General features: G+C 40.7%; 3 protein-coding genes across 14 annotated transcripts in view; 1 reads left to right on the forward strand and 2 right to left on the reverse strand.

Moving 5' to 3' along the window:
• Window positions 1-2,410, reverse strand: part of KANK4 (KN motif and ankyrin repeat domains 4) — a 67,317-nt gene extending 64,907 nt beyond the window's left edge. Inside the window, exon 1 of the mRNA XM_081915700.1 lies at window positions 2,006-2,410. The gene's annotated coding sequence lies outside the window, so the exon portion shown is untranslated. The remainder of the gene's footprint in view (window positions 1-2,005) is intronic.
• Window positions 2,411-2,877: 467 nt separating this feature from the next.
• On the forward strand, window positions 2,878-17,204 carry USP1 (ubiquitin specific peptidase 1). Its single transcript, XM_081915771.1, has 9 exons — window positions 2,878-3,728; window positions 4,664-4,896; window positions 6,433-6,562; window positions 8,522-8,617; window positions 9,424-9,584; window positions 10,128-10,825; window positions 11,994-12,164; window positions 13,816-14,017; window positions 16,146-17,204. Exons 2-9 carry the CDS (start codon window positions 4,727-4,729, stop codon window positions 16,864-16,866), a joined length of 2,349 nt encoding a protein of 782 aa, XP_081771897.1. The 5' UTR covers window positions 2,878-3,728; window positions 4,664-4,726; the 3' UTR covers window positions 16,867-17,204.
• A 1,198-nt stretch (window positions 17,205-18,402) lies between these two features.
• The window catches only part of DOCK7 (dedicator of cytokinesis 7), a 113,362-nt gene continuing 107,428 nt past the window's right edge, over window positions 18,403-24,336 (reverse strand). For all 12 annotated transcript variants that reach the window (XM_081915687.1, XM_081915683.1, XM_081915680.1 and 9 more), the window contains 6 exons: window positions 22,924-23,013; window positions 22,126-22,362; window positions 21,422-21,565; window positions 20,401-20,507; window positions 19,235-19,402; window positions 18,403-18,903 (listed from right to left, as the gene is read on the reverse strand). In XM_081915687.1, coding sequence (XP_081771813.1) covers window positions 18,861-18,903; window positions 19,235-19,402; window positions 20,401-20,507; window positions 21,422-21,565; window positions 22,126-22,362; window positions 22,924-23,013 — 789 coding nt within the window. In that variant the 3' untranslated portion in view covers window positions 18,403-18,860. The remainder of the gene's footprint in view (window positions 18,904-19,234; window positions 19,403-20,400; window positions 20,508-21,421; window positions 21,566-22,125; window positions 22,363-22,923; window positions 23,014-24,336) is intronic.

Raw genomic sequence — 24,336 nt, forward strand, 5'->3', positions numbered from 1 at the left:
TCCTGTGTCCCCTGCAATGATTCTGATACTATAACTTTTTAATGACTACCCTTTCTTCCTCCTCCTTCTTTGGTGATCGCTCATACCCGAGTAAGATTGTTCTCCAAGAACATGGTCTTAACAGTGAGTCCATAAGTGACTCTGGAGGCCAATTCTAGATCCACACGTCCTTCCAAAGTGGGGGCATAGGTTTCCAGGCAGGAGTTGAGGGTTTGCCAAACGTGCCTTCCTCTTAGCTCGTTTCTCATTTTTGCCCTGAGTTCATGCTTCTTCGAAGTCCATGACACCTCTGGTAAAAGCTGTTCTCCAATTGGAGGACTTGCAGGCCAGTGTTTCCCAGTTATCAGTGCTTATGTTACATTTTTTTAGATGTGCCTTGAGAGCGTCTTTAAACCTCTTTTGTTGTCCACCAGTATTTCACTTTCCATTCTTGAGTTGGGAATAGAGTAGATGCTTTGGAAGACAATAGCTTTGTTTGACTACCCCAATCCCCTCACAAGTGTATCATTTAAAAACAATGAATTCCTATGTTTCAACCATACAAGTGTTTATATGCCACTCCCAATCTATGCCGAATGGTAGCAAAATTCCAGAGGGTTTCAGGTGCTCATCCAGGGCTGTGATCTATGCTGTCAGTGTATGTTAGGTATGAATGAGAAAAAAGAAAATAAGTCCTGGGACGCAGGGTAGATACCCCCTTTCAACTTTCTCTGTTCCCCAACGTTTAGTTCCAGTAAAAAAATAATGCAGTCATACCTCGGGTTGAAGTAGCTTTGGGATGAATATTTTCGGGTTGCGCTCCGCGGCGACCCAGAAGTAATGGAGCACATTACTTCTGGGTTTCACCGCTCGCGCATGTGCAGACGCTCATAATTATGTCCCGCACATGCGCGGAAGTGGCGAAATGCAACCCGTGCAGATGCGTCTTATATTTACTTCAGGATGCGAACGGGGCTCCGGAACGGATCCTGTTTGTATCCAGAGGTACCACTGTAATAGTAAGCTGAGGAACATAGTGTGATAATTCTGGCTGCTGTGTTTTAAATACAGTACACACACAATATGAGCACCATCTAGTGGAGACAGGGAAGATCTGTTTAAACACACTCCCATATCTAGTTTCTACCTTTTTGTCTTTCATATACTGTACCATTCTTCCTATTCAAGGAACCCGCCACAAAGGATATACTATTTTCTTAATGCATGATATTGGAGTTTACACTTGTCAGAAATGACTGGGGCATAAAATACGCCCCCCCCCAAAGAAAACAACAACCCAAAGTAGGGGCCCATTAGATTCATGTATTGCTTAAAATGGAACAAAACAGGTTATGACTACACATCATGTGTTCTAACACTGAGCAGCTTTCCTCACCCTGGTGCCCTCCAGTTTGCTGAGGTTGATGCAACTTGTAGTCCAAGACATGTGGAGGGCACCAGGTTGGGGAAGGCTGCCCTAGACCAAAGGCTCCATTTATCAGATTCACCTCCCATCCCTTGATATGGCAAAATTCAAGCCCAAGTCAAAATTTTGAAAATACAGTGGTACCTCAGGTTACATACGCTTCAGGTTACAGACTCCGCTAACCCAGAAATAATACCTCGGGTTAAGAACTTTGTTTCAAGATGAGAACAGAAATCGTGTGGTGGCAGTGGGAGGCCCCATTAGCTAAAGTGGTGCTTCAGGTTAAGAACAGTTTCAGGTTAAGAACGGACCTCCGGAACAAATTAAGTACTTAACCTGAGGTACCACTGTAGTATAAGGCAGTGTTATCTGATAAGTTTCTATTTGCCTTTTGAAAAGGCTTTCCTATTGAATTCTGACATCAGTCCCCACCCGAACCTATATTGACCAAACTATTCTGTTGATCTTCCCCTATTATATCAACTGTTTGCCCCAGCAACGTTCCTCACTAAAGTTTCTATGGCACAGTCTACACGGCACAGAAATGACCAACTGGACATTCCCCACAAAAGGCTGTGAAAGGGAAATATTGGGACTTACTGTACATTCATTTTCTTTAGGGGATGAAGGGTATCCTTGGATAATATGGGATCCAATGCCATCCACCTGAGAGTTCTCAAATAACTCAAATGTGAAATTGCTGATCTTCTAAAAGGTGAGAAGGTTGTGGGTCTTCGATTCTAAACACTTATAATACATCCTGCCAATCCAACTGCAAATACAGGTCAGGACACTGTTATCTCCCTATTGCTGGGGCCTGAATGTGGAGATCTGTGAGGGAATGGCTAGTCACGAACAAAATCCGATTAATACTGCAGATTAATTGCTGAGACCGAAAGAGGAATTTACAACAATCCTGCAAAGTAGTACAGTGTTGAAGTCCCTCCGACTCCCTGGTGGTAGAATGGCAACGCTGGGTGAAGGGCTTGCAAAGCTGATCATAGCAGAAGCTGTCTGCATTGGAGGCAAGTTGTATAATCAAAGCAATCACCCTAATCCTGTTTTCCTCTTTCTTCCCTGACCCCAAAGCAGTTTTATGAGAGGGCATATTCCAGCCCACAGGGATCTTTCAGTCTTACTACTACCAATGTGTCGGCCTCCTTTCACAAGTTTTCGTTAAGGAAAGAGTGGTTTGATCTCTTTTTTTAATTGTTGCAAAGGAGCAATTTTAGCCTTAGGCCAGGTATTTGATCTCTTTTTTTAACTGTTGCGAAGGAGTAATTTTAGCCTTAGGCCAGGTATTTGGCGATGTTGACTGGGGCTGATAGGAGTTGCAACATTTGTAGGGCAGCAGATTGGCCAAGTTGGCTCCTCCTCCTCACTGCTGCTTATTTTCTGATCATTACTGGCTCGCCTGTAATTGCTGTAGTCAATTGCATTGCAATTGCTATAGTCAATTGCATTGCAATTGCTGTAGTCAATTGCATTGCAGATGTTCTTGTGTCAACATGATGCAGATACTTCTCGCCTTCACTTCCGAGAAGCCCAAAACGAGCATTAAATGTCAAAACGGAAATCGCCAGCGCGTGTGAGTCTACACTTTTTTAATAGATCTACGACACCACTAGTTTCCCCTTTCGCGCCTTTTTTTCTCCCCGACGTTTCTTCAGGCCTCTGCGTCCCAGCAACCGTTACACTGTCACTTTTAAAACAGCACTCTGCTTTTCTTCTGGCCTTGCGGGTAAAGCGATTGGCTAGTCAAAGCAGGCCGCGATTGGTCAAGCGACGGAGCGGGGGGGGGGGGCCGATTCGTATTTCCTTTTCTTCCATCCGTCTCCTGTTGGCGGCGGGCTTTAAGCTTTCTAGCCGGGCCTCTACCGTTGCACGCGCGCGTTTCCGCGAGGACCCTTCCGAGCTGTCCAAGCCACCCGCCTGAGCCCAAAAGAACGAGGGAGGCAGGGAGGCAGCGATTTCGCTTTCACCAGAAGCGGGGTCGAGCCTCAAACCATCTAGGGAGGCAGTTCGCCGAACTTTTCACCACCTCAGCGGGCGGTGACCGCGGGTATTATCAAACCGGCATCCGTTCAGGACAACCCCCGAGTCGCCCGGCGCGAGAAACGCGGTGGGGGAACGAGGGGTCCTGGCTGTGTGCAAAACGCGCCAAGTTTCCCGTCGTGGGCGGGTGGGTGTGTGACTGAGCTTGGAGGGACCCCAGATCCCCTCAGTCTATAGAGCAGCTGGGGAAGGGGCTATTCCGGGGCAGCGCCCTCCCGCGCCTCGCCCACGGGGACCTGGCCAGGACAGGAGGATGTAGCGGCGGCGGGTGAGGAGATGCGGCGGCCGCGCCACCATGAGCGGGCGGGCGGGGGCGCGCGTTTCTTTCCAGGCGACGGGTGGCCACCTCTGCCTGCCTTTACCGCCGCCTCGTTCCCCGGGGGGGGGGGTCCGAGGGAAGGACTGCGGGCCGCCGCTGGTTCTCTGGCACTTTGAGCCGCAGCCCTGCCTGCCTGCTTGAGGGGAGCTTCAGGGAATATTTCGCTCCCCCTCCTTTTCACCCTTGATGCGAAAATTAGTTGGAAGGCGCGCTACGGAACTCTCCGCTGCGGGTTTTTTTATTTGGTCTGTTACGGGCGGAGCCAGGCTTCGTGTTGAAACGGGGGGATGCGGAACCTCAGTTAAGTATTTTTTATTGATTTGGGGGGGCAGCTGCCCTCCCCCCTTCCCCTTGGCTCCGCCCGTGGTGTCTGTGCAGGGGGAGCGTGTCTGCTTCCCTCCTATGAAAGGTTTTCATCTTTGTCGCAGCAAGGAAAGTAACGGGCCGAGAGTATTTTTTTTGGGGGGGGGTCGTTTCTCGAGCTGCCCTCAAATCTTAGGGCGGGGCGGAGGGGGAGATGCCGCGGGTTTGTGTACCGGAAAAGTAACGACATCCCGACGTTCTTAAGTCTTAACCTGGGGCTTCAGTCTCCAGTAAATAGGATTTCCGCCCTGGCCGGTAGCGTCAGATTCCTGCACTGTTTCGCTTCTCCTTAACAACAACAAAAAAAGTTCAGAAGCCGCCGGCTTTTAATGTCTAGGTCAAAGGGAACTTTGTATTAAGCGGTCGCAGCTTTGAGTTACATCGCGCGCTAATCAAAGCGCAGTTGTGTTTCCCGGCCCACTTCGGCGTGTGCTCCGGTTGCTCTTGTGAAGCTGTGTCGTCACAATACACGCTGCCGCTTACAAAACATACAAACGTGGTGTTTTATATGCTTTTGACAGGCATGACTACAGGTTGCAGTTTTGTCGCGTTCGTCCCTCGGCGTTCTCTGGTGAGGGGGGAAAATGCCAGGCGTGCTGCCCAGTGACAGTAGCGGGCTTTCAAGAGGCACCCCCACGAAAAGAAGCAGACTTTCACTGAAGTTCTTTCAGAAAAGGGAAACAAAAAGAGCTCTGGATTTTGCAGAATCGGCAGAAAATGAGCAAAAGACTTCAGAATATGAATGTTCTGAAATGTATGTAAGCGTTTATTTTTCAGTAACTCATAACAATGTGCAGAGAACTTTTAAAGGCATTTTGGTGGATCTCCATTTCTATATTTGTGTTAGTGTATGCTTAAAGTTCTGTATCTTACTATATCAGTTATGCAAAATCTTACTGGCTGTGCTTAATTACTGTAACTACACATATTTGCATTGGCTTTTGTATACCCCAGCCTTCAGTTGGCATTCAATGTTTTCTAACAGAAGACTAATGGTAGGCTGTTAACATAATGGATTATGACTGAAATCAGTTTGATTACTGGTATTCTATCTTGGTGACAATTTGTTTTGTATATAGGTAGCATTACATACATTCTATGCTAATTGAGGGTAGAACAGGCATAATACAACCCAAGTTTAAGTTTTCAAAACTCCATTGAGCCCAGTGGAAGAGATTTAGGAATGTACTAGACCTTGAACTTCTTTCTGTCAAAGGTCTTAGCAGAGTTGGATAGAGAGTACCCTACAGAGCCTGCTTTGGGTGGAATAACAAAAAGTGAACTGTTTGTTTAAAACATTAAATTTGGTAGAAAGGTTTTAAAGGATACAGGCCTAAGAATATGTAATGGGAAGAACTACTGTATTCTGTGTGATTAACTTCTACACACAAGATTGTGCTGCACACCTTCATTCTTGATTGCAGGTTTCTTACACTTTAGCAGTTTGTTTCCATACGAGAAAATACTTTATTTTTTTAAAAAAAAATAGATTAAGGTGTCAAAATGAAAAACTAATTCAATAGGCTCCACTGGGAATAAACTTTAAATCCTGGTCTAATTATGGCCATACAGTATATTGTTGGCCTAATACTCCTGTGAAAACGGGAGCTTCCGTGGGATGATAATACTTTAGCCGCTGAAGAATTCTTGGCCAGAAAGAAATCTGTTATGTTGTCAAGGAAAACACAAGAGTTATCAATACAATATTTTTGTACTTATAATTGTTGTACTTTAATTATCTTATTGTACAGTTAGAGATGGCTAATTCATTATTTTTGGAGTGTGATTTTTATGTGGTACCTCAATAGTGGTACTACATAGAGCTCACCCCGTCGTGGGCATTCAAACTGCCAACCTACAGATCAGCAAGCCCAAGAGGCTCAGTGGTATAGACCTTGCTCTGTCCCAGCTCCTGCCAACTTAGCAGTTCGAAAGCATACCAGTGCGAGTAGATTAATAGGTACCTCTGCGGCAGGAAGGTAAACGGTGTTTCCGTGCGCTCTGGTTTCCATGTTCTGTTGTGCCAGAAGTGTTTTAGTCATGCTGGCCACATGACCCAGAAAGCTGTCTGTGGACAAACGCCGGCTCCCTCGGCCTGAAAGCGAGATAAGCACTGCAACCCCATAGTTGCCTTTAACTGGACTTAACTGTCATGGGGTCCTTTACCGTTTACCTTACTACATACAGCAGGGATTAAGAAACAGTATTTTAGTAATAGGTAAATTTCTAAATTTAGAAGACATCTTGCACATGTGTATTTTGGAATAAAATATCTTTTTTTGTATGACAGTGACCAGGTAGTTCCTGCAACACAGCCACTTTCACCGTCGCCTATCTGCTGTGAGAAGAAAGACAACATGCTACCTTTCGTGGGCTTGAACAATCTTGGTAACACGTGTTATCTTAACAGTATACTTCAGGTAAGTTCATAACAGGTTAAAAATATAGTGTTGTCTAAAGTAATTTTGTGTGAATTAAGGGAATTAAAAGCTTACTTGGTAGGTATTTATGTGTGCTGCATGAAGGAGGCAACAGAGGAAAGAGGCTGTAGAGAGCAAGATTTTTACCTTTCTCTTATTGGAGACCCATTGCACAATATTAAAATTTATTTCATTCCATATATATTCCATCTTTTGTCATGGAACCCACGGCAGCATACTGGTGGTTCCCAGGAGGTCTCCCGTGCAGGCACTGACCAGGTTTCAGCACATACTCATAAGTTGCGCAATTTGCTTTTTGTTATAATCATCCTTTTCCATCTTATGTCCTGATGGACATAAGTTGTGTAACAAATACATTGTACAAACATTGAAGGTATGTGGCAGGCTCTAGGATATTGTTTTCTTAGTATGGTTTGCAAAATATTAAAACGAGGCGTATTTGAAGAGGCTGTACTATGAGTATAATCCATCAAAAGTCACGCCATTCTCTTTTAACTTCACATTTTCAGACGAAGTGCTTTAAAAATACTTGCTTTACCTAGCTCAAAGGGAAAACAAGGAAAACTAAACATGAAAACAACAGTAAAACCATAGCACTGATAAAACCTGCAGTAGCTTGACCCACTATTCCTCCTTTGTCCAAACGTCTGCTAGATCAAAACAGTTTCACCTGCCTATTGATAACCAGGCCTTGTCAGGAGATTGGAGTTCCAAAATCAAAGCAGATTGAGAAAACTTGGATACACAAGCTATGTAGCATAGCTTTATTTCTGTTTGAGTTTGTTTTTTTGTAACGGATGAAACCTTAAAAAAATAATAATATGAGAACTTTGAAGTCAGTATATGGCATTTAGAAATAATACTCAAACAACATGAATGAAACAGTGGGGCAGAGGGAAAGTTCTTAAGAACCAATGTACTGTAAAACACTTTTTAAAAATAACAGTATACAGTGGTACCTCTAGATAAAAACGGGATCTGTTCTGAAGCCCCGTTCGCATCCTGAAGTAAACGTAAGGCGCGAGTGCGCAGGTCGCATTTCGCTGCTTCCGCGCATGCACGTGACGTCATTTTGAGCATTTGCGTGAGTGGCTAAACCCGGAAGTAATGCACTCCATTACTTCTGGGTCGCCGCAGAGTGCAACCCGAAAATATTCATCCCAAAGCTACTTCAGCCCGAGGTGTGACTAATCAGATTTCAGAATAATCGGATGTAGTTATGACCACCTGTCTTTTACTATTAACACCTTATATACTCAGCAATTTATTAAGGCCTGACACTTGTTCATCATAGAGACATAGGTTTAAGATTTATCTTGACAGTTTGGTCCTGTTTTATTTTGTAACAGATATATATTTAGACTTATTTATTCACTTCTGTTTATCTACAATTACATCTGTTGATGCCAACTTCTAAATTTGTATCCCATCCCTCCAAGGAACTCAAAAGTGGCATATGCACTGGGTCATCCTACAATTATCATCTTGCTACACAATCAAATAAATGGCTTAATAAGCTAGTTAATAATGAGTGGCATAACCCTTCCATGCCCTTTTGTTCTACCCACTCAGCAAATGGCTAAGCAGTTCAATATTCTGTTTATAAAAATAGATTTCTGTTATACATGAGCCTGGAAACCTATGGTTAATGACTTGTGAGATATTAAGCTATGGTTTGAAGTTAGCTTATTATCTTGGCTTGGTTGCAAAGGTGTTATATACACCCATAAGCCAGGATATGATTTTTGTGAATCAGGCCATCTAGCAGTTCGTCCAAGGTCAAATAGTGTCCTTCATGACTTAGCAGGGATTTGAAAGCAGGCCTCCCTGATCTAAGTGAAATACTCATTCTGCTACATCACACAAATATATAGCTAAATATGTGTTTCACAAATTCTGTTTTCCTTCATTGTACTGCATGTCTTGTTCCTATTTTAGGTGCTTTATTTTTGCCCTGGCTTTAAGACTGGAGTGAAACAACTATTTAATATAATTACAAACAAGAAGGAAAGCTTAAAAGGTGACACTGATAAGGTGAGACCATATTGTCTATTATTGGGCATATTGTACATAACAAAAGTTAGTATATCATGGGTTCAATATAAACAAATTACTTTTGCTCCTTCCTTTGGAAGAAAGTTTATTATGAAAGATGTCACTTCTGCAGCAGGGTAATTTAGACTCAGCATGCCTTTAGAGGTGCTTGCCCCATTAGCACAAACCAGTTTGCATTGAAACCACTTGCTATAAGGCTGGAAGGTGGGTGGGAAGTCACCTCCATCAGCATATTGATGCTAACAGGCAGCCCTGCTTGCAAAGGCGTTTTGGGGAACTCACTTTAAGATTCTGATTGTTCAATAGTAGCTGTCTATACCTGGTGTCTTATGTGATGTCAGATGTGCGGCAGGCGGACATGGTTTGCAGGAAATGACCTTGTGGGTCAAAGTAGGACATCTGCATGCTGGTTGTTCCTCACCCTTGTTTTAGAACTAGTCAAATGTCTTCCAGGATAGACAGATGATGCCTTATATGGTATCTTTTTATATGGTATGGCATAGAATTAGGACTGAAGCACAATAAAGATACGTTTGTTAGGGTAGTTCTATAGTCACTTTCAGACAGTAAAAGGGTCATTTAATTGACTTTAGTCTTTGGCATTAAGTAAATAACAACCTAATACCAGTACAATGATGATAACATTTATACATTTGAAAGTTTGTATCATCGAAAGTAAACACATTAATATTATGATAAAGGATTATAAAATTAAGTAACTAGCTAAAAAGAAGGCAAGAAAATTAACTTCCAAATCCAAACACTTATTTTCTCTGTCTTTACAGGGGGGAATTAAAGAAGATTCTCTTGCAAGCTATGAATTGGTCTGCAGTTTACACTCCTTGATTGTTTCAGTTGAACAGCTTCAGGCCAGCTTTCTCTTAAATTCTGATAAATACACAGATGAACTTGCAACTCAGCCAAGAAGACTACTAAATACGCTTAGGTACAAAAGATGTGTTTCTAACTATTTCTGAAGCAAATTATATGGAATCTTGTAATTTGCTACAGGAAGACAGCCTTTTAAGTTTATTGAATTATTCCTATTCACAAATATGTTATTCCAGCTCCTTCTTACAGTAGATGTGTTCATTTCTAGTCACTTGATAATGTGAGGTAGCTCAGCAACAATGCAGATTAGAGTTTGAACCTGTTCTGTGATCTCTCATATCAGTCAAATTTAAATGACTGATAGGCAAAAATATTAAATTATCTGTAATATACCAGTTTTTACAAAAGTATATCTCCATAATTCTAAATACATAATAGCCTGCAAAACTGAGCAACTTCATGAAGCTGAACATCTACCTCCTCATTTTAATTTTGGATCCCCCAAACATAGCGTAGTAACTTGAATTGTACTTAAAATGTGTTACCAAGAAGGGCACCTGCCAAATTTGGTTATGCTCATGAATCCCTGTCTAAATTGTGTCATTAAGCTATTTTTTGACTGTGTATATTAGGTAATGTGTTGCATTTTTATTTTAAGGGAACTGAACCCCATGTATGAGGGATACTTGCAACATGATGCCCAAGAAGTATTGCAGTGTATATTGGGACATATCCAAGAAACATGTCAGCTGTTGAAGGAACAACTGAAACCCAGATCACTAGAAGAGCCCACAGCTGAACTAAAGAAAACTACTAATGAGGATATTGGCAGTACTGGTATTGTTGAGGAAGATGTCAGTTTGATCTCTGACCAAGCTATTGAGGATGGTGAAGATAAAACTAACGGAAATGCAAAAAGAAAAAATGATACAGAGGATGGGAATGAAAAGAAAAAATCCAAAGTTTCCAAAGAAAAAAATGGAATAGAAGAGAATCAGAGACGGACCAGGTCAAAGAGAAAAGCCCTGGAGGAAAAACTAGAAAATCAATCTGAAGCAACCATTAAGCATTGCATTGAAAATGAAAATACAAAACCAACCCATAAAAAATCCAGACTTCGATTAAATTGGTTAAAATCTTCAAGCAAGCAACCTAGCATTCTGTCCAAATTTTGTAGTTTGGGCAAGCTGACAACAAACTTGGGGTTCAAAGAGCCTGTTAAAGAAATAGAAAACTCTGGATTCACAGACAGTTTCCGCAAGTGTGAAAATGGCAGCCAAGGAACGGAAGACTATTGTGATCCATCATCTATTGAAGGCACTGCCGAAAAAGAAATTGAAAAACAATGCCAGAGAGGTTAGCCTTATGAGTAACTTGTGTGTGTGCCCAGTTTGCTGAGATCACCTGGCCACATTTTTGTGTTTTCATAGTGGTAGAAGAGATGGAACAAGTCACATGAATTGCCTCCTTGGCTTGGCTCTTTTTCTTTTTTTCCCACAGTCAAAGCTATGAGGGCTGTACATGTTTTGTGGCTACAGTTGTGGCTACAGTTGTATGTTATATACTAGGAAATAAACATCATTTAACTCAATAGGCTTCTGAGTAAACATTTTAGGATAGCGCTGTAAGCCTAGGAGCAAGACTACTAACCCAATCATGTTTCGTGGCTGGGTTTTGTGTCTCACTTTCTCCTGACATTAACTATGCATGGTGGGACACAGGGTGGAAAGAGATTGAGATAGATGTTTAGTTCTAGCAGTGTAGCTTTCTTGTAGGGCAAAGCAAAGATGGCTGATACTTGCCCTAAGCAAGCAGAACAGTGGCATATTGCAGGGCTGGGTTAAGTAGATCTGAGTTGGCAAATATAACAAGCCAAAATGTAATACAAAGAAGGCCAGTGTTTTAACATTTCTAATACTTCTGGATTTAACTTAATGAAAATTAAATCAATAGTTTTAGTATTTTTTAAAACAAAAACTGAAAATACTGGGATTTCTTTGTAGGGGTAGATTGGTAAAGTTCTTCTTTAGATGTAAGAAGCGGCCTGGAATGGTTAAGCCTGTATGCTAAGGGATCTTTTATCTTGCCCTATGGAAAACTGTTTCCTACATAATGAATGTTTCTTCTTCTCATACTCCTTTTTGAGTAAACATGCTTAGGGGTGTGCTGGTTGCATCTAAAAGATAGGGCTGCAATGACATTAGCGGGTTCAATATCAAGAATGTACCCCCAGTGTAGTGCCTAATAATTGAAGTTCCTAATAAGAACTACATAGCTCATGTGGAGTGGGATCTAAAGAGATCCAAAGAGCTGTGGATGGAACTTCCTGCCTTGGCATACAGTTTTTGAACTATACTTTGGAACATTTCCTCTTGCTGTTTCAGCTGCTCAAAGATATGGGATTTGGGGGAGTAGTGTCATATGCAGTACGAGGAGCTGCAGTAAGATGATGAAATTCAGAGAACTCTGATAATATCTATTCAGGAAAAGAGTTTAACCTAATCTGGTATGTGCTTTACCTTAGGTTCAGAGATAGCTGTCTTCGATTTAGTGGAGAGACTCTTCCAGGGTCAGTTGGTGTTACGAACACGATGTTTAGAGTGTGAGAGTTTCACTGAGAGAAGAGAAGACTTTCAAGATATTAGTGTGCCAGTGCAAAAAGAAGAGCTGTCAAAAACGGAAGAGAATTCTGAAAGTAAGTATAAACCACAGTAAATTTTAAGTATGCCTGTGATTCACATGCCTGTGTTTTGTAGGAGTATGCATACTTTCCTTGCCAACTATAGTTAAATTCTGGGTGTACATTTCTATATATAGTTTTATTATTATTTTTTAAGTTGTATCTTGACAACTTGTCACCTGATGGGTGCTGACAGACATTACCTTTTAAAGTACATATGCAACCATTTTCTTGGAAACCGCTTTTTCCCAGCTTACACTTGATGCCAAGGGTGGGGCAGGTGGGCATGGTTTGGGGAAAACAGTACTGTGAGTGAAGTTAGGATCCCTGCTGGGCCTAATTGGGCCCATGTGCTGGAGTTCCCCTTCTGTGCTGTAGATCTGCTAGTGAACCCTCTGCTTGATGAAGGAAATTCAGAGTTACAGCTTTCCCCCAGCAGAGATTGCTATTCAGCTCCCAAGAGCAAGGGCCCCTTCCCAGTAATTTTGTTCCACTGTCAAACTTAATGTACAGTAACTCTTGTAACTTAAGGTCACTACTTTAGGAATCAAGTCTTTGCTCTCTTCTGTATGACAGCCCTACAAGTATCTGGTTGGTTTGTTACATTTTTCTTAGAATGTTTTCATCTGCTGATTTGGTTGCATTTCTGTGCTTTTTAATTTTTTTCATGGCATTAATAAAATATAAGCTACCTTGGAAGATGCAGATGCATTGGAAGGGTATGGCATAAGTTTTCTAAATAAATATGTCTTTTTTCCAGGTGAAACATACCAAGTTTCTCCAACTTTTTCTCATAGGCCTTGTTTTCCATATTTCATTATCCTCCACTGAACCAATTCCAATTTGTTTATATGCCCTTTAAAAGCACAACACCCAAAACTGGACATAGTACCTTGGATGTACAGAATAAGGTGACACTGTTATTTAGAAACTAAGATTCTTTGAATACAGCCCCAAAATTGCATTAGCCTTTTTGCAGTTGCACCACACTGATCAAACCTTCTGAGAGAAGAAATAGGTGTGTGCCAGAGGGGTGGTTGATGTGAATGTGCTCAGTATAGTATTTCAGTTGGTGAATATTGTTATCCTATAAAACAGGCATAGGCAAACTGCCCTCCAGATGTTTTGAGACTACATTTCCCATCATCCCTGACCACTGGTCCTGTTAGCTAGGGATGGTAGTTGTAGTCCCAAAACATCTGGAGGGCTGAGTTTGCCTATGCCTGCTATAAAATGTCCCCATTCTGGTTGCTTAGAAATGTGTGGTCATACCAGTCTGTAACGTGCTGAAATGAAGCATGGCAATCTACGCAAGACAGATACTTCCTATAATACAGGTCTTAGTTATATGGAAGGGTGCATGGCTCTAGGATTCTGCAGGTTTCTAGGATGGTGTTAAACCCATTCCCCACCTTAAAGAAACTGCCTTCTGTTTGGTTGTGCTGAAGTATGGAGATTAGGAATTGGCTTTGGAGAGTCATGAGATCACAGCAGAGCATAAGCTTTGGAACCCTGATGTGTAATTCGGTGTGTAATTCTCTAGGATTCTGGCACTTTTTAAAACATTTACTCACATGTCCTGCACTCATTATCGTGGTCAACAACCTGATTTGTATTTAACTGCTTACAGTATTGGGCAAACTAAATATAAGCAACTTTTTTGTAGTTTCTCCAGATCCCAAAACAGAAGTGAAGACTCTGAAGTGGGCAATTTCCCAGTTTGCTTCAATGGAGAGGATTGTGGGAGAAGATAAATATTTCTGTGAAAACTGTCGTCATTACACAGAAGCTGAACGCAGTCTTCTATTTGACAAAATGCCTGAAGTTATAACCATCCACTTGAAGTGCTTCGCGGCTAGAGGATTAGAGTGAGTATAGTGAATAAACCACATTGAACAACCTGACTACTGGAAGTAAAACTTTGCACAAATATAAAATAATAAAATGGAACCCACATCAAGTGAATTTAACTTCTGGAAAGAAGAGCATGAACTATATTGTTAGGTATCCCAAAATATACTGTTGAGATTGTGCTTCCCATGGAATTTGCACAGTAGCTCAGTTCCTCTAAGCATGAAGGGAGAGAGAGCAGTGGGACATATCCTGCAGCTTCTTACATCCTCAACAACAAAGATATACACTCATGGGGATCTTGTGTGATCAGTGTTTCTGAATGCAGGGAGGGCAGATACATATAGGTACACAAAGACTTCCAGAAATGGTGTGCCTAAAATTATTTGTTCTTGCTACTACTTTTGAAATAAAAAAATAATTAGACCATATGGAGTGTTAAAAGTTTACAGCTCATTCCAAATTGTATGCATGCAAATATCCCTCCTATGGCAAGATCTGCCAGGACAAGCAGCTCAGGATGCAGTGGATCTCCCAATCCTAGTTTAGCCAAATATATGAAGGTGTAAATTGCTTAACCCGCCTAAGCTGAAGCTGGTGTTAGTCCTCAAAACGGGGTGTAGTGGGGCAGGACTAAGGAAGGCTGGATTCTAAGCTCATCCAGCTCAGTCACATGACCTGGCAACCTAGTGTAGAACACTTATTTTTAAAAGGCTTGTTTTCCCTCAACCAGGTTTGGCAGTAGCAGCACTGCTGCTTAATGGAGTTTGCATCTGCTGTAATTTTACAGTGGCTTAATTTACATCAGCGTGCTTCCAGAGGATTGCTCCCTTAGTGTGCATGTACCTTTAAGCAAAATCCTCCTTCTAAAATAAAAGTCATGTGCTTCATTGTCATTACTTTGGTCACAGTCAAGTACTTTCTTGTAACTCGCGCTTTGTTGGGAAAGCAGCCAATATTAAATTCTACTCACCTGGTGATGAATATTTTCTTCAACAGGTAGACTGTGCTAAAGCAGACCTAAATACTACAAAGTGGACAGTTGTCTAGAGAAATAAAAATAAATTAGGCAATAGTACAATAATAGTATTTTATGCGAGTGTGCCTAAACTAGCAAGCACCCCATTAGCCAGGAAAGACTGCTGGGTAACTTCCTTGATTGCTTCTAGGCACGGTGAGAATCAATTGTCTTGGCTTATTTGCCATTATTTTTTTCACCAGTTGCAAACTCTCAAAAGACTTATATGATTAAGATCTATCTACTAATAAATGTGTGTTAGAATATGTATCCTATTCTTCCCACTGTTTCTTGTATCTTATGGAAGGTCTTAACAAATATTTTAAAACAAGTATCTCTTCCACTGTAGTCCCACATTATAATTATTTAGGTTATGTTCATAATGCATAAAATATATTGCCAAATAAACCCTGTTCTTAATTTTCCACTATTGTATGGCTTTTCTTGCTATTTAAACACCAATCAGCATATAATTATAGACTATCTTTTGTAAGCTTTCAAACATTAGATACCTCAGGCAAAAACCAGTGGATTGTAATAAAAACATTTCCTGCTGTTATTTTACTGGAAGTTTAAGTGTAAATTAAAGGCATATCTGAAATTGAATTATCTATTGAGTGGATTCTCTCAACTGTCCCCAATATGAATTTCACTGTTGCGAAACATGAAATTATTTTACAGTTTGTAAGTGCAAAGACATGGGGAGAAATTAGCTGGTGTCTTGTTGTAGTGCTTATTCAGAAATAGCTATGCAAATTGCTTACCTATTGGGCTGTCTTTTGAAATACCTAATTGTCAAAAAAAATTAATTTTTCTTTGTAATAGTTTAAAAAAATGAAAAAAGTTGCTGATGTTCAGTCACTTGATTTGTTACAGCAAGAAATTAAGTACAGTATCTTAATATGTTGGAGATCTAAAAGCTAAGCACTAGAGTACCTCATTTTGGCTCAATGTTTGCAGTATTACTTGGTGATAATGCAATTTTAAGAGAATCCAAGTTTAAGAGTGACTGATATCCTAGAGCAACAGGAAAGCAAACTAGCTGAATTTTAAAATTTAAAAGTTTTATTTTTTAAAGGAGCGGTGCAAAGTGACAACATAATCTATTTATTACATTTCTCCCCAAGGTTTGATTGTTACGGTGGGCTGTCCAAGATAAATACTCCTTTACAGACACCTCTCAAGCTGTCTTTGGATGACTGGAGCATAAACCCAGGCAACGAAATATATGGACTGTTTGCTGTAGTGATGCACAGTGGTATTACAATCAGCAGTGGGCACTACACAGCCTCTGTTAAAATTACAAATTTGGATAGCTTGGAATTGGACAAGGACAATTTAATAAGTGATCCATTTTGTAAAATTCACCCAGAGCCACTGAATGAACAAGAAGCAAGAGCTGTCACTGAGGACTATGACGACGGTGAGGTCTCCTTTAGAGTCAGTGGAAGTGCTCAGCCTAACAAAGGACTGAACAAAAAGAATATAGAAGCTGTGGGGCTTCTTGGAGGACAAAAAAGCAAGCTGAACTGTGATTTGCCAAGCAACAAAGCAACCCATTCTGAGATGATGGCTAACATAGTCACTGAAACTAAAAATGCAGAGCATAGCCATGCTAAAGGAGTTGCAGAGTTTGAACGCTGTGAGCAAACTGATCCTGCTATTGGACTAGAAAATAAAGCAATGCATATAATGCAGAGCTTGAAAGAGTATGAGGGGAAATGGCTACTTTTTGATGATTCCGAAGTGAAAGTTACAGAGGAAAAAGACTTTCTCAATCTTCTGTCCCCCATTTCCTCATCTACATCTACTCCTTACCTGCTGTTTTATAAGAAAATTGTAGAGTGAGGTTGTATTTTAACTATGTAAATATGTTTAGCATCTGATCAGCACTGAAGAGCACCTATGAAGCTACAGAATGATTCACCAGACTTAAGATTCTGTAAAAATGAGATGATTTTTTTAAAGTGGGTAATTATCTTTATAGATTATATACAGATCATAGCAATACAAACCTGTATATATAGTCCGTTGAATAAAATGCTTTAAGAGCACAGTAGCATTTAAAGGTGGTTCTAATTTTGTCACACTACTCATATTCGCTCTCTTTAAAAATAAAGTTATTTGTACTCATATTCTAGAGTGTATAGTTGATATAAATAAATCCAGTTGCTTTTGCAAACAAATTTTTTTTCTTTATTTATAAAGCCATAGGACCTGAAAAAGTAATTGCTTCTTTTGTGCCCTTACCCTTCTCCATTGTTCCTCATATAGTCAAAATATGTGGTGGGATGCTCATCTCAGTTTCAAGGTAGGAATGTATACATGACTTGGTGTTTCAGTTTTATTTCTGAGTTCAGGTTACGCTATTTTAGTATAAATATTTAAACTACTGCAATTTTTCTTTAAAAGATAAGCATAGCTAGGTACCAATACAGAGGGTTCCAGTTTCTAAGGACCACTTCACATTTTAGGCATGCAGTACTTTTGAAGGCAACTGTATCCATGGGTTGCATAAGGGAGGTTTGATTGGTTGGTACTTTCTTTTGAATGTACAAGTGATGCTAAAACTAGGTTTGGTTTTGGGTAATCTGTGAACTGAATTTGCAATGTACTCACTCCACTTACCTTAACACTATTCTAACAGTAGTGGCTTTTACAGATTTCATCCCTTTCAAATATGATTTCTAATTGAACACAAGGTGGACTAAAGGTATTTTTGGTTAAAGGCGGTTACCACATTTTCCAGTATGCTGGTATAGTTTTCGAAGAGAATCATAAAATTTTGCACTAGGCATATCTACTGAGAAGTTAATACTGAGAAAAAACTCTAAAGGAGTGACTAAGTGGTTTACAAATGTTTGTCAATCAACTGAATTGAAATGGGGCTTACTCTCAAATAAGGGGTTAGGATTGCAGCCTTGATGCTGAACTAGCAGTTTGCAAAAAACAGGCATCACTGAAGCGGCAATAGTGTTATGTAATGAATACATCATGTGAACACCCAGTCTACTTTATACAAGTCCTTCCTTCCTGTGCAGCATCCTTTGCTGAAGCCAGCTTAGCCTTGCAACAGGAATGAAAGAGACAAGCTACTTATCACCTCATGTCTGCTTGAAAGCCAAAAGTCCCTGCTTCACTTTCAGTGACCCAAAACAGTATTTGAAACTGGAAATTAGCGCTTTAGAAACAGGTTGGCTTTTGTGGACCCCCATATCCCCAAGGTCATCCCAGCATTTTGAGCCACAAGCCCAATGTAACACTAGCCACGTGACACAAAAGTTTAAAAATGAAAGCATCCTTAAAAAGCATTTTGTATACTTACCTTTCTCTAGGATCTTTTTTCACACAAAGATGAATTTTTAAAGCTGGCACACCAAGAAATAAAGTGTAAACATTCAAATATTTAATGGTACCATTAAAATAAACACTGCATTAAAAATGGTTTAAATGCATTTGCAAATGCTCCTAATATAAAATAAATATATGAACTAAAACAAAAACAAATTTAACATTAAAGAATGCTATAAATAATGGTTGATGCATTTGGAGTACCTCTGAATATTAAAAAATGCCTTAAAAAACAGTTGTGTTTACAGTCTCACCAGTAGTTTGTATACTGTTGCCATGGGGTTAAAAAAGGTTTGAAGTCTATATAATAATTCAGAAGGGAAATTTGGCCACTTAACACTTCCATGTAAATTGGTAAAATGTGTGCATGGTGTCCTGAACAAAGTCCAAAGTTTTATTTCCAAATAAAACTTATAAAAAATTCCCGGTGTTGATGACACTGCACTCGTTTGTTCAGTACCTTAAAATTCTTAAAGTGTATTTTAAGGTGCTCAGATGTCCATTTTGCGAAGGCTCATTCTGCTGAAGGAATCTCTGGGGAGGAAAAAACAATGAGATAAGTTTCTACTTCCCAAGCTGAACGCCAGAGTCTGGTGGTAATATTCTGCTACACAAAATGTTTGCGTGTGCAGCTATAAAATTAACTAGTTCTCCTATCTCAGGGGTGACTAGAAGCCTAAGGCTCTGGTCTTCTTAAGTGTGAGAAAGAGGGCTTGGGGCCACACATATAGGGGTGTTAGTAAAGTAATTGTAAGGATTTTATATCACTACAGATAGGAATTTTCAATTTGCCTTCCCATGTACTTTTCTATCCAGGAGACCTTTTAAAGAAACATTAACAGATGTTAACATATATAAGAATTACCTGTGGCAAGCAGCAGGAAGAACCGTCTTGTATAATTGGGGAATTTTTCTATTGATCAGAGGCTGAAGGGCTTCTTTGAGACGGTGGTAATTTCTTTCAAGCTCCCGCTGATACTCTTTTTGATCTGGACCAATCAGGCTCTTGTTCTTGCGCAGTGCATCTTCACACCTAGAAAAGAAAAAAAATCAGACAATAGGAAAGTGACCATAGTTACCCTCTTGGAGCCAGCCAGCAGCACTGTATCTGTTTCCGTTGCGTACATTCCTTGGGTCACAAAACTAATTGCACTTATTTGGAAACATCCGAAACTTCCAACGCAGTGTGACTGCAATGCCAAAATTGGCTTTCACACAATAAAACATCAGTCTTTCTGTTCTTTGGAGTAGATGTCTCCAAGTCATCCTAGAAATCTGATTTCTCTAAAGCTGTCTAACAGCATTTAAAAAGAAATGAAGCTACTGTTTCTGTACCAAAGCACCTGGCTACACATGATTCTCCAACATGTATATAAAAGGAAAATACAAAGCACTGTGAGGTTTTCTGTGTTTCCTTGTTTAACAGAAGGAAAATGCTCACCGTACATGTCCAGAATGCCCCTTGCTTAGACAAGAAAAAAGGGGACTGCTCCTGAAAGGATGCAGAAGTGCGTCAGCATTCATGGATCAAGGCCAACGTGCTGGAAGAGCATCAGTGCCACCTAATAATGCCAAATCTGTTGTACGCCTCAGTACTGCTTTTTTGAGGAATGTAGGATAAAGTTTCAGGGAATTTTCTAAATTACGCAGAAATGAATTAAGAAGCAATATACAGTATCTCGGAAGTTGAACGCCTTGCGACTCGGAATGTTTTGGCTCCTGAACGTCGCAAACCCGGAAGTGAGCGTTCCGGTTTGCGAACATTCATTTGGAACTGGAACATCCGACGCAGCTTTCGATTGGCTGCAGGAGCTTCCTGCAGCCAATCGAAAGCCACACCTTGGTCTCCGAAGTCGAACGGACTTCCGGAATGGATTCCGTTCGACTTCCGATGTACATCAGGGCTGGAAGGTGAGAAGGGACTAAAGTAAGTAATCAGACCCACCACAAGACAATTGATCAACATATCTATCATGATCTTTTTAAAGACAATTAAAATGAGGGAAAAAGATGTTCATTGAAACACAATACCTTTTTGTGAAGTCTTTGAAACAAAGCCGTAGTTTATTATGGTGACGGAAGAGCTTAGGATCGTTGGGTATCTCTGATAAGAAAACCTGTGCAACCTCTAGTGGTCCCTTTAAAGAAGAGGCAGGTAGTGAGATACTTCTGCAGGGCTGGCTACTGGAATCATTTCACATACATGGAAGACTCCACAGAATCTCTTTAGGCTGTCTCCCCACTAGGACCACACTCCACAACCTCCCTTCTCTTCCTCTCTACGTGGACACTTATGCAACTGTCAAGGAGAAGGCAGAGCCGCACAAGGATTGCTTTCAAATGTTGCCTATAGCAGCTCTAAGGGTGCATACAAACAGATCTCAAAATAGGACCCACCACACACTCTCATATGAAATATGTGTGGCTCCCTCCACACAATGCAGTTGACACTTGAACTTAGCAAAGATTCAAATACTGATTCGGTCTGACACCTACCCCTACTTGTTGGTGGGCACTGACCTCTAGTTTTTAGGTATCACATATACATGTTTACCTAGGAATAAGTCCCATTGAACTCAATAGGGCTTTCTTCAGAGCAAACATGTATTATGTACTGCTTTTCAGTGAAATGTCTGCCTTTAAAAAAAAGGTGAATCGTTTTTAGAGATATTCTGTCCTGGGAAGGGGAGATTATTACATCACATGTTCCATTCAATCAAAAGTGTCCACCTCTTGCTTCTGCTGTTAACTCACAGAGCCACTTTGCTTCAGAGAGTAAAACTCGGCAAATGTGCTTCTACACACTCAAATTACTTGCATTTGCACATACTCTGTTAGCCATTACTTCAATAATACCGTCCTCTTCAATACAAAATAAGTTATATACACACACACACACACACACACACACACTATTATTACTGTTTATATGCAATATATAGTCAGAACCCATTTTTGACAACATTTTTTAAAATAAGCAAGTCTTGATGGTTGTACTCATGGACCTTTCTGATCAAGACACTGAAAGGGCCTACAAGTTCTGTATCCTTACCTGATTTACCGTTGTGCCTACTGAACCTTGAAGCACCATCTGGAGCATTTTGGGATCTGCTGGATCTTGATGTGTTGCAAAAGCCAACTCTTGGGTTTTCTTTTGCATATCCTCAATGGCGACTTCAATTGGTGTCAAAATGATCTAAGGAAACGAACACAGGAAAATTTAAGAAGAACATCAGGGACTTCTCTTTTCACTGTGATTATAAGAAAATTTAATTTAGACTCATAAATAAGGAAAGGGAGAATCATAGAATTGTAGAGTTGGAAGGGACACTGAGGATCATCTAGAGTTCTAGACCAACCTCCTGCAATGCAGGAATGTGCAACTGTCCCATATCATGCAGGGATCAAACCTGCAACCTTTGTGTTATCAGCACCATAATGTAACCAACTGTGCTATACAGGTGTGTTGATTTTTCTTTTTCCCAGTTGCTAGATGCAAAGTACTACTGAAAAAATTAGAGCAGCTTTCCAGCAATAGTAATCATCAGTATCAAAACCTGGCACCTGAAATAAAAGCTCCTCCTCTCAGGCTTTTGCAGTAAAAGCAGCTTTGTAAATGCATCTAAAACATGCCAATCAATAATCAGCAAGCTGAAACTTTGCTGAGCGCATTATTTTTTATGTTAATCATTCCCCCTCTATTTCTGGCATTTCTCCCTCTTAAATTTACAGTTACCATCACTGTTCATGGCTCACCTCCTCCTTGTGAATGACATTAATCCGGGTTTTAATGTAAGGGAATGCATGTGATGTCGTGAGGATGGTCTTCCTCTTGAACTGTTCATGCAGCTCACCATGAGCTCTGCCATCCAACGTGAAGGGCGTACAGTACATGAATCGCCGCAAGTTGTAGTTTTTGTCAAAATAGGTTATCCGGTCCTTCATTTCGTATGTGTCAAAGTAAGGCTCCACGTAAGTGATCTGTATATAGGCCTGGGGCAGAAAAACAGACTAGTTGGAATACACTGCAGAATAGTCACCAGCCAACTAGCAACCGCGCATGGCCCTCATTCACTCGTGACACTGCTCCTGCTACAGAATTTTTATGTTTGTGAGTGAGCAGCAAGGGGCATTAACCAAGAGACAGAACGAGGCCCACACCAGTGGAAAGCACAAGCTTGCTGCCATTTTGTCCTCCGCACTGTGAACTTAACTCTCAGAGCCAGTTGCAAAGATACAAAAGTCGGCGAAAGCAGACAACTCTTGCCTCAGTCTCCCTGGTGAAAATATAGTATGAAGTGATACAATACATCAATTATATTCTAAACCAGAATTGTCTAAAAACTGCTACCTGATACCTGTATCTAGATTGAGAGAGGTGTGTGGATAAGGTCAGGGAGATCCTGAGATAAATGGCCCTGGTGCAGCATCATGTTATCCACTCAATTTATTTTCTGGAACCATAGTGTGTAGCCATGCACAAGCCAGGAACAAGGGCACTTCTCACACCAAATACAGGAATGTCCAACTTGATACTTATTTTTAGCTTCTTACCTTGTTGGCATCTAATTTACATTTGTCAACAGGGTTAGAGTCCTTAATTACTTCGACAACATCTTCACCAAACCTTTCTCCGTAAAAACCCTGAAAATTATCAACAAGATATTATAAAGTACAATCTGGAGCAAAGTTTTAAAGGAAGGGTTGGCACACAATGTTAGCAGAATCACATGAAAACTGTGGCTGTGGTGTGGGCTATGCCTGCATAACTTTGGGGAACAATTTTTTTTTGGGGGGGACAGGAAAAATAATAACGTGGGGGGGGGGAGTCTGCCTCAAAGTATTTTGTCAATGTGGAAAAATCCCATCATTTTATCATACATGCTGGACAGTGTGTGCAGCAAAACAAGTTTAAAAGACCACACATTACACACCAAAGCACACACTGCGCCAAGATATGAATGAGCTTTGTTCCCCGACTGCAGCTGTTTTGTTCTTTCATTCATGATTGTAACGATTTAGTCTTAATTAACTGCAGTTAATAAACTATATATATAACTCTCAGTTCAAGCTGGGAAACTATAGTCAATGACTCCTAAACATGCCAGGGTCCTAAGCCAATGTTAAACCAAGGCTTTCTATTCTGGCTTGTTTGGAAGCTCGAAACCATCAGTTCCCAGTTGGAATGTAAGGGGAAACTATAGCTAACTGAAACTTCCTGACTTGCACGAAGCAAAAGGTGAAGCAGCCGTCTGTGGGTGCATGAGGCTCATTCACATCTCAGCTTATTAAGCCAAGGTATGGTTGTCTGAATGCAACCCCATGGCTCAGAACTGGGCTAATCTTGGTACAAGATAAACCTGAGCCTACGTTTACCTTGTGGAGGTTTAAAAAGTAAAGTAAACAGGGCTCCTATCTTTGATTGCTCTTTGTGAACGATTGGAAATTACTTGGCCTGAAGGATCCTTTTCACTCATGCACTGAGCCACAATCCTATTCATGGCTGTCTTGCATATGTGAATGCTACAGCTTATGTGGACAGGACCACAGGTCAGGTGAACACAGGTTGTTGTTTTTTGTGTTTGTTTGTTTTTTTTGCAGTGGGAGGGAATAAAGTAATCCCTGAACTTGACTCTTTTTATAATTACAAATACAATTATTTATTACTTATACCCCACCAATCCAACTGGGTTGCCCCAGCCACTTTGGCCAGCCCTCCAACACATTAAGACATCAAACATAAAAAGCTTCCTGATACAGGGCTGCCTTCATAAAGTTGTGTAATTATTTGCTTATTTGACATCTGACGGGAAGGCATTCCACAGGGAATGGGCCACTACCAAGAAGGCCCTCTGCCTGGTTCCCTGTAACCTCAATTCTCACGATGAGGGAACCGCCAGAAGACCCTCGGAGCTAGACTTCAGGGTCTGGGCTGAACAATGGGGGTGGAGATGCTCCTTCAGGAAT

This window comes from Podarcis melisellensis (assembly GCF_964234715.1).
Source record: "Podarcis melisellensis genome assembly, chromosome: 6".
NCBI lineage: Eukaryota > Metazoa > Chordata > Lepidosauria > Squamata > Lacertidae > Podarcis > Podarcis melisellensis.

Coding starts and splice junctions, on each gene's coding strand:
- USP1 (XM_081915771.1), top strand. CDS start 4,727: ATGCCAGGCGTGCTGCCCAGTGACAGTAGCGGGCTTTCAAGAGGCACC. Junction 10,826..11,993: donor TGAAAAACAATGCCAGAGAG/GTTAGCCTTATG, acceptor GCTTTACCTTAG/GTTCAGAGATAGCTGTCTTC. Junction 12,165..13,815: donor AACGGAAGAGAATTCTGAAA/GTAAGTATAAAC, acceptor ACTTTTTTGTAG/TTTCTCCAGATCCCAAAACA.